We start from the raw sequence: 11,097 nt of genomic DNA on the forward strand, positions 1-11,097 counted from the left end.
GAGATTATATCTTGTAAAGAGGTTTTTAAATTAGTGCAGCACAGTAACCACAGCACAAGAAAGTTATGGTTTAAATTGAAAGCACACATGAAAAAATAGTGGGGCATTATAGCCACTAAACACCTTTGGGCCATCCCCAAATCATCCAGTTGTCTTGACAATCAACCTGGATATGATGAGATTGTATTTAATCTGGAAAAAATTTCTTTACAGGTAGGCCTTGACTATTCAAAGTTATAACAACACTGAAAAAGGTGAGTTATAACTGTTTTTCACACTTACAACTGTTGCAGCATCCCTGTGGTTATGTGATCAAAATTCAAACACTAGGCAGGTGAATCAGGAAGGTTGCAGTGTCCTAGAGTCACGTGATCAACTTTTGTGATTTTTCTGACAGACATAATCAAGGGTGAAGGCAGATTCACTTAACAACCTTGTCACTAATTTAACAATTGGAATGATTCAGTTAACAATTGTGGTAAGAAAGATAGTAATGAACAAAATTAACTTAACTGTTTCACTTAGTGGCAGAAATTTTGGGCTCAGTTGTAGTCGTAAGTTGAGGACTACCTGTGTTTTGCTTCTTGTAGGTGTTGAAAGTCCCATTGGAATCACTGTCAAAAGCATGAAAGTCCTATGGGTGCTGCTAATTGCTGCTTTTTGTGGTTAATACTTGCTACTGTTCAGTTTGTTCAGACTGACTGTTGTTTTCGATCTGTTTTTGCTGCAATAAGTTATCAATCTTGTGTTAACACACCTTATTTCTGATTGTCTTTTTCCTGATTTGTCACATGGGAGCAAAATAGTATGTGCTAGGATTGTTTTAATTACATTGGTGTGATGTTGTTTAGCACTAGAGCTCCCTGAAACTCTGCAGTAATGGATATTCTGTCACTGTGATGCAACTGTAATTCATTGCTTAAGGGCAGCTATATGCTATCTTCTAATTCTTTTAGGTTTTGTTGGAAGAAATATCCTTCTGGGTTCAGTGTGGAAAAGACACTGGAAACATGGAGGTTGTTTGAAAGGTTTAATGGTGGACAGGAGGACCACATGGCTTGAAGCTCCAAAGTGAAAAGGATGATCACATGCGTCAAGATGAAGGAAAAGATCAAGAAAAAGGGCTGAGATGCTGAGAGTGCCTGGGTTTTATAACCTTTGTTGGGATTTGAATTGGAGCTGGTATTCTGATTGGTTGTCAGACTCCCATGAGGCCATGCAGGGGCAACTCTGTAGGCTGTCCTGAGTTCCAGGCTTGGATGAGGCTTGCTGGATGATGATGTACTGAAAGGGCTTTGGGCAATTGCTATAGTTTTACCTGGAGATCTTTGTTATGTAAAGTATTCTGGCCCAGGCCTTAATGGCCCACCCATTAACAAAGGTGGGGGTGCGTTTCTGCTTCTGAATTTCTACTCTTTTTAGAGGAAATGTTCTGCCTTTTTATATTTCCCAGGATATTTAATATTTCTAGGAGAGGTGTGGGTGCTAACTTCCTACAGTTTCTTTACCATCTACCGTGCTATTCCAGATTTAGAATACTATGCTTGTTTTATATTAGGCTCAATCATCAATAAAAATATTGCTATTTTTTTCTTAGTTGTATTAATTTTTCCTAAACAATATATTTATGTGAATGTATTGCTATTCTTGTACTATTATTTTATTGCTGATGTTAACAACTAAAATAGTTAAGGAGAATATACAGCATATTATTAATGATCTGACTCTTTAACCATGCAGTATTACAACAATGTAATTAAATATATAGGCCTGTTGAACTGGACATTCAGAAGGGCTGCAATACTAATTTTAATATGAAGCAGAAAGCTTTTGTTTTTTAATGAATTTTCATGGCAGTCACATATTCACTATACCCTAGCTTTCCAAGCTAAAATACAGTGAAAGGAAAAGCAATCTGTTGACATTCTACCTATCATTTTGCTGAATTACTTAATTCCCTCCACCTATTTTTTTGCACAACAGCAACCCTGTAGAAGAGACTTGGGTTGGAATAGTGGGACTAAAAGTCCAGTGAGCTTTCATAATTGGGAATAGAATGGAATTTGTATTTCTCATTCTTAGTTCACCTTTAATTCATCCTTCAACTCTTTCACCTTACTGGCTCCCTTAATAGAGATATACTGGAAGAACTGTGTTAAGCAACTCCTCAGCCAATCTGAATATTTCATTAATTAAAAGTAGCAGTACATTTATTATACAACCAGGTCCTCTTCTTTCTTTGCAAAAACTCTCATAAGACACATGAGGTTTTCTCAGCATATGTCAATTGTATGGGTTTCCTGTAGTTTCATGTTTTGCCAAATGGATATTTTATGTGGTGAAATAAAAACCAGGCACTTTTCTTGCCGAAACAGAGATTAGACATGAAAGTTTTGCTGATTTCTAGAGAGGTGGTTGTACTTCCTCAACTGTTTCATTCATAAACGACATGCCTTTCAAATACTATAATGCTATGGTAGTGGCATGGAACTGATTGCACAATAAAGCACAATGGAGACTTCAAAAAGTTGTACATTGGAGCAAAACTGGTGATAAAAACAACCATGTGGGAATCCAAGGGAGAATGAAGTCATTTGTTTGTGTAAGAATGCTAGATCCATTAGATAAGCATGAAAGCGGAACTGAACATTAGATAAGCATGAAAGCAGAACCTGAAATCCTTACTAGCACTGATGTTACTACTTTGGGTAATGAAATGTCTACTAGAATAGTAACATTATCAGTGCTAGTAAGGAGTGTGGTTTGCTGTCAGATTATATTCTGGTGGTTTGCCCTGTCCGTGGTGGTGGGGGTGGTCTTAGAGATTCTTTGGCTAAGCTGTTTACTGTTAGCTCTTGGCAGTTTCTTGATTTGGGTATTGTTCACTTGAGTCTTGGTTTGATGTTAATCTATGCTGATCTAGTGCTGATTGCTGGTGGATAAGTGTTTTGATCTTTTTGTTCCCTTTAATGGCTGGTTGATTGTCTCTTTTGCATAGTCTATAGATGTTAATGCCTACATCTCTATTGACGGCTAATTTGTCAGAGTGCTAGGCTTCTAGAAATTTTTGGACTTGGTCTGGTCTAGGATTGTCACATTTCCCCAATTGAAACTATGGTTAAATCTGTCTATATGTTATAAAATTAAAGAATTTTCAACATATCTTCTGATTGCTAGTTAGTTTCAAGGATGTGTTCTGCCAGTTTTCTACCTGTTAGTCTTACATAGTGGTTGTTATAGGTTTCACATTGTATATTATAGATGACTCCTGTTTTTTCTTCTGGGGTTGTTGGGTCTTTTGGTTTGCTTAGGATGTTTTGAAGGGCTTTAGTTGTCTTGTGTGCTATGCTGATTCCATGTGGTTGTAGTAGTCTGTTAGTGTCCCAAAGTAATCTGTTAGTGTTTTCAGGAGGCAACTGGACTTCCTTGTTTTTTCTTTTGAAGACGTTGTGCTTCTCATCCAAGAAACTTCTTCAGCTCTGAGAGGATAGTGGGAAATGGAAGGATTTATATTCCTTTCAGTAGCTGATAATTTGCATCCTTTTAGAGGGTCTTTGAAACACTTGGAGATTTATCTGTGTCTTCAGGGTTACGAGAGTACTGCTCCTAGTTCCTGTAGTTTGAAATTTTTCTCTGGAAATCCATTCTTATTCCCACGCCATTCAAAAGGTGTTCATCCCAAATTGTATAGCTAAAAGTCTGTAGAGATTCTCAGTCATCCAAGTTATGGTTGTCCAAAAGGGACTTTTTCAGGAAGCAACTGGACTTTGTTTTTTCTTTTGAATAAGAAGCTTCTTCAGCTGACAGGATAGTGCTTCTCAAAAGAAAAAACACGAAAGTCCAGTTGCCTCATGAGAAAGCACCTTTGGGACAGCCATGACCTACCTGGATGACTGAAAATCTCTAGAAACTTTTAGTCTGTCAGTGGTTTCTGAGATGTACTTGATGTATGGGCAGTGTAATTCTTTTTAGGGTTTGTGTTGGTGCTGGGCTGGGTTGAGTGGTCAGAGACTTTTTGATAAAGTTGCGTGGAAATCTAGGATGCTCAGAGGCGAGCCCTACAAGAGACTCAAAGTTTTGCTTACATTATTTTAAGAACAACCAAATCCCTCGAGACAAACGAAACACGTTAGTATCTGAGCAAGCGTGGGCAACTCCAGTTCTGAAATGGTGCTGGCAAATGGGGGAAGGGCAAAGCCTTTTAAGCGAGCCCCTATGCTGATCTCATAGACTACAGCGCACGCGCCACTCGCCTCTAAGTCCCGCCTCCAAGGAAAAACGGAGAGAGCCCTTCAGCCGTTCGAACAAGAACGTAAGAGCACAGAAGTGGGCGGGACCTTCAGTGACGTCAGGAGCCGGCTTCCCGACATTCGTGGCGGTGCCGGGTATATAACCGGCATCCGGCTGTTCAGCCACTCCCCATTCAGTCGCCCTCGTCATCGGCTTCAATTTAGGTTGCGGACTTCTCGATCCCCGCTGTTAAGGCCGTGTTCGTCGTCGTCGTCAACATGCCTGGGTATTCCAGTGAGAGGGACCGCGGGTGAGCCGTGGGGGCTCGGTTGAGTCGGCTCGGCCCCTGCCGAGGCTCAGCCATTTCTTGTGTCGGGTGGCAAGTTGGGGCGTTAAAATGGCGGCGGAGGTTTAACGCGCCGTTTTCCCCAGCGCCGCCGACGGCCGCGCGCGAGACGGAAAATGGGGGGGCGGGCAATCGGCGCCCGAGGCCTCTCTGGAAGGAGAGCAGAGCGCTTCGAGGAATTCTTGGGATCCGCGGCCTCGGCACCCGGAGGGAAACGGGGAAGGAAGGGGCGAGGGACAGCCGGTAGGGCTTGGGGGCGGATGGACTGCGTTGGAGAGGGAAAAAGGGGTGAGAAGGTGCCGGTATGGAGTGTAGAAGGAAGCGGTGCGATTAAAAACATTATCGTGGCCGCATTTTCGTCGAAAGCGGCTTCCTTATGTCTAAAAAAAAATTGTCCCCGGCTGTGTTAATGGTTAGCCCCGCCATGCGGTGGCTGAGAGAAAAATCAAAATGCCGGCGGCGGCCGCTTCTGCTGCTGTCGTCTTTGTTCTTCCTCTCCGCCTGCTTCTCTCTTATCCCCGCCCCGACGTTAAAATGGACGCGCCGCCGGAAAATGTGGCGTAGACGGAAAAAAGAAGACAAAAAAGAGAGGAGAGCCCGCTCGACCCGAATTCCCTTTTGTGGGGGAGGGCGCCGGCCGCCCCCTTCGTCCCCCGTCATCGCCTCTTGTTTTGCGCCGCAGACGACACAAAAGGGGAGCCGGGGGCAGCGATTTGATTTACTTGCCCTGAGGCGACGCTGCTTTCAGACATAGCGGCCGGGGCTTTTTAAGAAACCCCTTCGGCATCCGACGGCGCTTGCGCATACACCTTCCCTCCCACGCCGTGCGAGAGCAGCCTTTTTACGAATCTGTTAAAGAAACAATCCTGTTTGAAGAGCCAGCTTCCTTAAATCGGCTAGGTTTCGTAATTCTTTCTCGCCCACTTCAGAGTCTGACGCAGAGAGGGAGTTCCAAACAATTTAGACGTTTGTTTGGAAAACACTATTGTTTGGATTGATTTTTTTTCTCCCCTGGTTTCTCTGGTGGTGCTTTAGGGCCCACTGTGGATTAATTTTGAGGTTTGGTGATAATAAACATCAGTGCCTTCGTTGTGTTTTTTTTAAAGCACGGCTTAAACTTTTAGTTAATTTTTTTTTTTTTTGTAATTTGCCTTTGCAGATTTGGTGGCCCTCGTTTTGGAGGAAGTAGAGGGGGATCTTTAGGGGGGAAGAAATTCGGAAATCCTGGAGAAAAGCTTACCAAGAAGAAATGGAATCTAGATGAGCTTCCCAAATTTGAAAAAAATTTCTATCAGGAACATCCCGATGTTGCCCGGCGTGCTATGGTATGGAAACATATCTTGAATTTTAAGTTCTCCTAGTAAGATTGTAGTCTGCAAGCAGTATTGGTTCTTGTAAATGTTATCCACTGAAATGATATTTTGCTATCTTTGCAGCAAGAGATTGAACAATATAGAGCAAGCAAAGAAATCACTGTTAAAGGCCATAACTGTCCCAAACCAGTTATGAATTTTTATGAAGCTAATTTTCCTGGTAAGAAAATAATACTGGTAATGTAGCTTAACAGTTATAAAATGGATTTTTGGACTGTTAATTAGACAAATGTTTTGTCTTCTAGCAAATGTTATGGAAGTAATCCAGAGGCAGAACTTCACAGAGCCAACTGCTATTCAGGCACAAGGCTGGCCTGTTGCTTTGAGTGGACTAGATATGGTTGGTGTAGCACAAACTGGATCAGGGAAGACATTGTCTGTAAGTAATTACTGTGGTTATTGATATATTTCTTAAATTAATGAAACATATTAAGAGGATTAACAATTGTTCATTCTCTTTTCCTTAATAGTATTTGTTGCCAGCCATAGTACATATAAATCATCAACCATTCCTAGAGAGAGGAGATGGGCCCATTGTAAGTATTTGAAACTATGACCCTTGTTTTGGGAAAGAAGGGAGATGAAGCTAGTTTTGATTGTCCCTGCAATACAGTAGCATTCTTGGTTGAATTAAATTGAAATTTGGCTATTTCCTAGTGGGAAAATAATAATCAGTTAAATTTTAGCATTACCTTTTTAAAGTCATGTTATATTTCAAGGCATCTCTTAAATGAAGTAACATAGCTTCCAGGCTGGAGTCAGTGAAATGATGCAAATTATATTGATTGTAACTAAAAACCTATTCATATCAATGGGTTTTTGATACAAATAAGTCTAGATTTGGTGCTTATGATATTTAATATAACTTAAGTAGCAACAAGTTTAGTAATTCTGTATTTGCATTTCTTCATAGTGTCTGGTGCTGGCACCAACTCGAGAATTGGCTCAGCAAGTGCAGCAGGTGGCTGCAGAATATGGTAGAGCTTGCCGTTTAAAGTCTACTTGTATTTATGGAGGTGCTCCAAAGGGACCACAAATACGTGATCTGGAGAGAGGTATTAAAAAGCACTGTTCAGCAAATTTCTCCTAAACATGATTTAGGAAATTATAAAACTATCCACCACATTTATTACTGCTTTTAGGTGTGGAAATCTGCATTGCAACACCTGGTAGACTCATAGATTTTTTAGAAGCTGGCAAAACCAACTTACGAAGATGCACTTACCTTGTTCTTGATGAAGCTGATAGAATGCTTGACATGGGATTTGAACCTCAGATCCGAAAAATTGTTGAACAGATTAGAGTAAGTATAAATGTTCATGCTTAATGTGCTGAATGATAGGTAATTCTGTCTTGGAACATGCTTGTTCCAGGTTCTGTAGGTAGCATTTAAAGTAGCAAATAGCAATAGCATTTAAGACTTACATACAGCGTCACGTACATTGTTAAATGTTAATTTACTTCTAGCCTGATAGGCAGACACTGATGTGGAGTGCAACATGGCCTAAAGAAGTTAGACAGCTTGCAGAAGACTTCTTAAAAGAATATGTACACATCAACATTGGGGCATTGGAACTAAGTGCAAACCACAATATTCTGCAGATAGTGGATGTATGTCATGATGTAGAGAAGGATGACAAGTAAGTAAATTTGATTAACTCTCTTCATAGTGGTGGCATAGATTGCTTTTTATGTGGTCAATTTTATTACTAAATTCTACTTTTATTGTAATAGGCTTATTCGATTGATGGAAGAAATTATGAGTGAAAAAGAAAATAAGACAATTGTGTTTGTGGAGACCAAAAGAAGATGTGATGATCTAACAAGAAAAATGAGGAGAGATGGGTAAGCTATACCTTTAAAACAATTTGAAGGAATAGGCTTTATGCCTGAATTCATATTTACTTATTTAATACTTTTGCAGTTTGCTTCTAGTCCCAGTTCCTGTAGCCCAGAGGTCTCCAAACTTTGCAACTTTAAGTCTTGTGGACTTCAACTCCCAGAATTCCTCAGCCAGTATAGCTGGCTGAGGAATTCTGGGAGTTGAAGTCCACATGTCTTAAAGTTGCCAAGTCTGAGGACCCCTGCTGTAGACTTTTTCTAGCCTTCTTGCCTGAAACTGAGTAACAGGAAAGGAAACCTAATTGGATATTGTGTCTTGCATAAAGGAGTATTGTCATACTCTCTTTAAATAATGATTCTGCCAACACCCCAATTAGTTCCTGTGCAAAATGGAATAATTTTTGTTGCAGGAACCCTGTACTGGTTTGAAAAAAGTATTTGGTATATGTTGTTAAATATAATTGCAGGTGGCCAGCAATGGGTATCCATGGTGACAAAAGTCAACAGGAGAGAGACTGGGTTTTAAATGGTGAGTAAAAAGGATAATAAACAATAATTCTGCAAAATACTTAGTGAAGCAAACTAACTTGGCCATTTCTTGCAGAATTCAAACATGGGAAGGCTCCTATTCTGATTGCCACAGATGTTGCCTCCAGAGGTCTAGGTTAGTACAACTCTAAGCTTGGGTGATACACAATTTTTTTTTAAAGAAAGTTAATTGCTTTCTTTAACCTCTGCGTTTTTCTAAGTTTTTTCACATAAAGGTGCAGTCTTTGTGGCAAGGCCTAGGCATGACTATCGGAGGACTCGAGGGGGATGGAGGTCTAGTGGAAGTGATCGTCTGGACGCTTCCAGTCCAGTAGAGAGGTGAAAGTTGATCATTGTGTGCCAGTAATCTTCAAAAGGCAAAGACTAAAACTACGGTCCCATAAACTGTTCTCTCAAACGGTAGCTTCATTCACGGTTCACTTTTGCCCGGTTATTTCTACTGTTCCATGCTTTGCATGACTTGCCATGGTGCACTGCTGTTTAGTCTGTGTGCATATTGTTTGCTGTGGTCCGTGAGTCTTTGGATTTCAGTGAGTTTGCTGAAATGTTGAAGAATAATCAAACTTCAGTGGCCTGGTATTTTTTTCCCAACCTTTGAAATGGAGAGAGCAGCTTTAAAATGTACTGAGCCTTGAACAAATTGGTGAGTACTGGCACATGAAATTTGAAAGTCCACCTCTCATTTACAAGTTGGGGTGGGAAAGCAAAGTGGCAAAGCAAACCTGGAGTTCCTCCGTCACCTATACCCTAACCGTCATGTCGAGACCTGCCAGAGAGAGAGACACTCAAGTGAACGCTGGCTTCTTGGAAGCTCTTGCCTAGACGAGACACAGTGCATGAAAACAACTTGATGACCTTTCGGGGACAGGTATGTTTTTCTTGCAGCTGCGGTTAAAAGGTCTTGGCAAGATGAGCAGTGTGGCCCTCTTTTTGAGCTTCTGGTGCGTGGCAAGACCTCATGTTTAAAGTGAGGTCCTTGGGAGCACATGAAGAGGCTACTGTGAACTTATTGGTCCTACTGCAAGAAGCGTTCAGATGTCACTTGACTTGTAGGGGCACTCTGGTAAGGATTTAGATCATGGGATAAATTACAAAGAAATTCAGAGGGAAAAGTGCATCGATGCTCAATTTTTCTTTTTTGGAATAATTAACATTATTTTCAGCAGTTACCATCTTAAGATCTGTTAGTATCTAACTTGCTTTTTCATCTGGCTGTTGTGGTGTGCAAAATTTTGTACATTGCTTTTGCTGCACTGCAACACTTTACAGATGTGGAAGATGTGAAATTTGTCATCAATTATGACTACCCAAACTCCTCTGAGGACTATATCCACCGAATTGGACGAACTGCCCGCAGCACCAAAACAGGCACAGCATACACATTTTTCACACCTAATAATATAAAACAAGTAAGCGACCTCATCTCTGTACTTCGTGAAGCTAATCAAGCAATCAATCCCAAATTGCTCCAGTTGATTGAAGACAGAGGCTCAGGTAATTATGACTTACCCAACCCATTGATTCTTAATTGCCTTTTGGCCTAAATATTTCAGTGCCTGAACTAGAGCATGTTTGTATCTGTTGAATGGGAAGTACTGTAAGCCTCCAAAAAGAGCACCTTTGGAGGAAGAAACTTAGGGAGTAGGGGAAGCTCCTGTTAATTTGCTTTTTAATTTTTACAGGTCGTTCCAGAGGGGACCGACGTGACAGATATTCTGCGGGTAAAAGAGGTGGATTTGGTTTTAGAGAAAGGGAAAACTTTGAAAGAACCTATGGTGCAGTGGGCAAGAGAGACTTTGGAGCAAAAGCACAGAATGGTGGCTTTGGTGCTCAAAGTTTTGGTAACGGAACTACCTTTGGTAACAGCTTTGGAGCAGCTGGCATGCAAGGTGGATTTAGGGCTGGCACTCCAGCCTATCAAAATGGCTACGACCAGCAGTATGGAAATAACATGGCAAACATGCACAGTGCAATGAACCAACAACAGTATGCATACCCTGCAACTGGTGGTACTCCAATGATAGGTTATCCAATGCCAGCAAGTTATACCCAATAACTTAGTCTATTTAAATGTCTTGTTTTTCATAATTGCTCTTTATATTGTGTGTTGAGAAAAGATAGTTATTTAATATCTTATGGAACATGCAGAAAGGTCTGCAGTGCAGCAGTAACAATGGTGCACTTTTTCCGCTATTTAAGTTGAATATTCTCTACATTCCTTGAATGATTTTTAGTTTTTTGTACTAGAAAATGCAGACTGTGTTTTCACAAAGTAAATGTACAGTGATTTGAAATAACAGCAACTTGGAGGCATTGCATGGCCTTCGAATAAAGGTATTTCAAAACAGAATGTTCTTGGTATTTGAGTGATGTATTGGTCTAACCCCAGAGTAGTTAATGCTACAAAGGGCACATGTTTGATCCAGTGGAAAAGAGAAGTACCTGTATTTCTTTTGAGACCGACTTGGCAATTCTCAGATGGGAATGAACAGGAACTGGTTTATTACATCATTGGAAAATATTTCTTGCTTCTTTTCCCTAGCACAGCTTTGTGTTGCTACATGAGAAATAGACAGTTACTGGGCAAGTTGAACCTTCAACAAAGATAATTTTGGAGATTTATAACTGGGTTCCTGAAGTTTGAGAAATAATTCAAAGGGATACTAAACATTCTCACAAAAACTTAATACCTTTTAATAAAAGATGTCAATAGAAAAGGTTCTACTATACTGATTTTTTTTGTCCCCAGACTTAAAC

General features: G+C 40.6%; 1 protein-coding gene across 2 annotated transcripts; it reads left to right on the forward strand.

The window, feature by feature from the left end:
• The first annotated feature begins 4,417 nt into the window (after positions 1-4,417).
• DDX5 (DEAD-box helicase 5) lies at positions 4,418-10,690 on the forward strand. Of its 2 annotated transcripts, none has more exons than XM_026678754.2 (13): positions 4,418-4,540; positions 5,736-5,901; positions 6,013-6,109; positions 6,195-6,328; positions 6,420-6,485; positions 6,863-7,004; positions 7,092-7,252; positions 7,417-7,589; positions 7,684-7,794; positions 8,259-8,320; positions 8,396-8,455; positions 9,610-9,834; positions 10,023-10,690. In XM_026678754.2, exons 1-13 carry the CDS (start codon positions 4,509-4,511, stop codon positions 10,394-10,396), a joined length of 1,803 nt encoding a protein of 600 aa, XP_026534539.1. In that variant the 5' UTR covers positions 4,418-4,508; the 3' UTR covers positions 10,397-10,690. The 2 variants fall into 2 exon arrangements, with proteins under 2 accessions (XP_026534539.1, XP_026534540.1); XM_026678755.2 differs by having other exon boundaries at positions 4,418-4,516.
• The last annotated feature ends 407 nt before the right edge of the window (positions 10,691-11,097 follow it).

Source organism: Notechis scutatus, chromosome 2 (assembly GCF_049901735.1).
Source record: "Notechis scutatus isolate UNSWTSFEM ecotype Mainland chromosome 2, rNotScu1.2, whole genome shotgun sequence".
Lineage (NCBI taxonomy): Eukaryota > Metazoa > Chordata > Lepidosauria > Squamata > Elapidae > Notechis > Notechis scutatus.

What these genes read in the sequence shown, in the direction of transcription:
- DDX5 (XM_026678754.2), top strand. Translation starts at nt 4,509, where the DNA reads ATGCCTGGGTATTCCAGTGAGAGGGACCGCGG. An exon ending in AATACGTGATCTGGAGAGAG is followed by an intron (nt 7,005 to 7,091) that starts GTATTAAAAAGC and finishes TACTGCTTTTAG; the next exon opens with GTGTGGAAATCTGCATTGCA. An exon ending in TGTTGCCTCCAGAGGTCTAG is followed by an intron (nt 8,456 to 9,609) that starts GTTAGTACAACT and finishes AACACTTTACAG; the next exon opens with ATGTGGAAGATGTGAAATTT.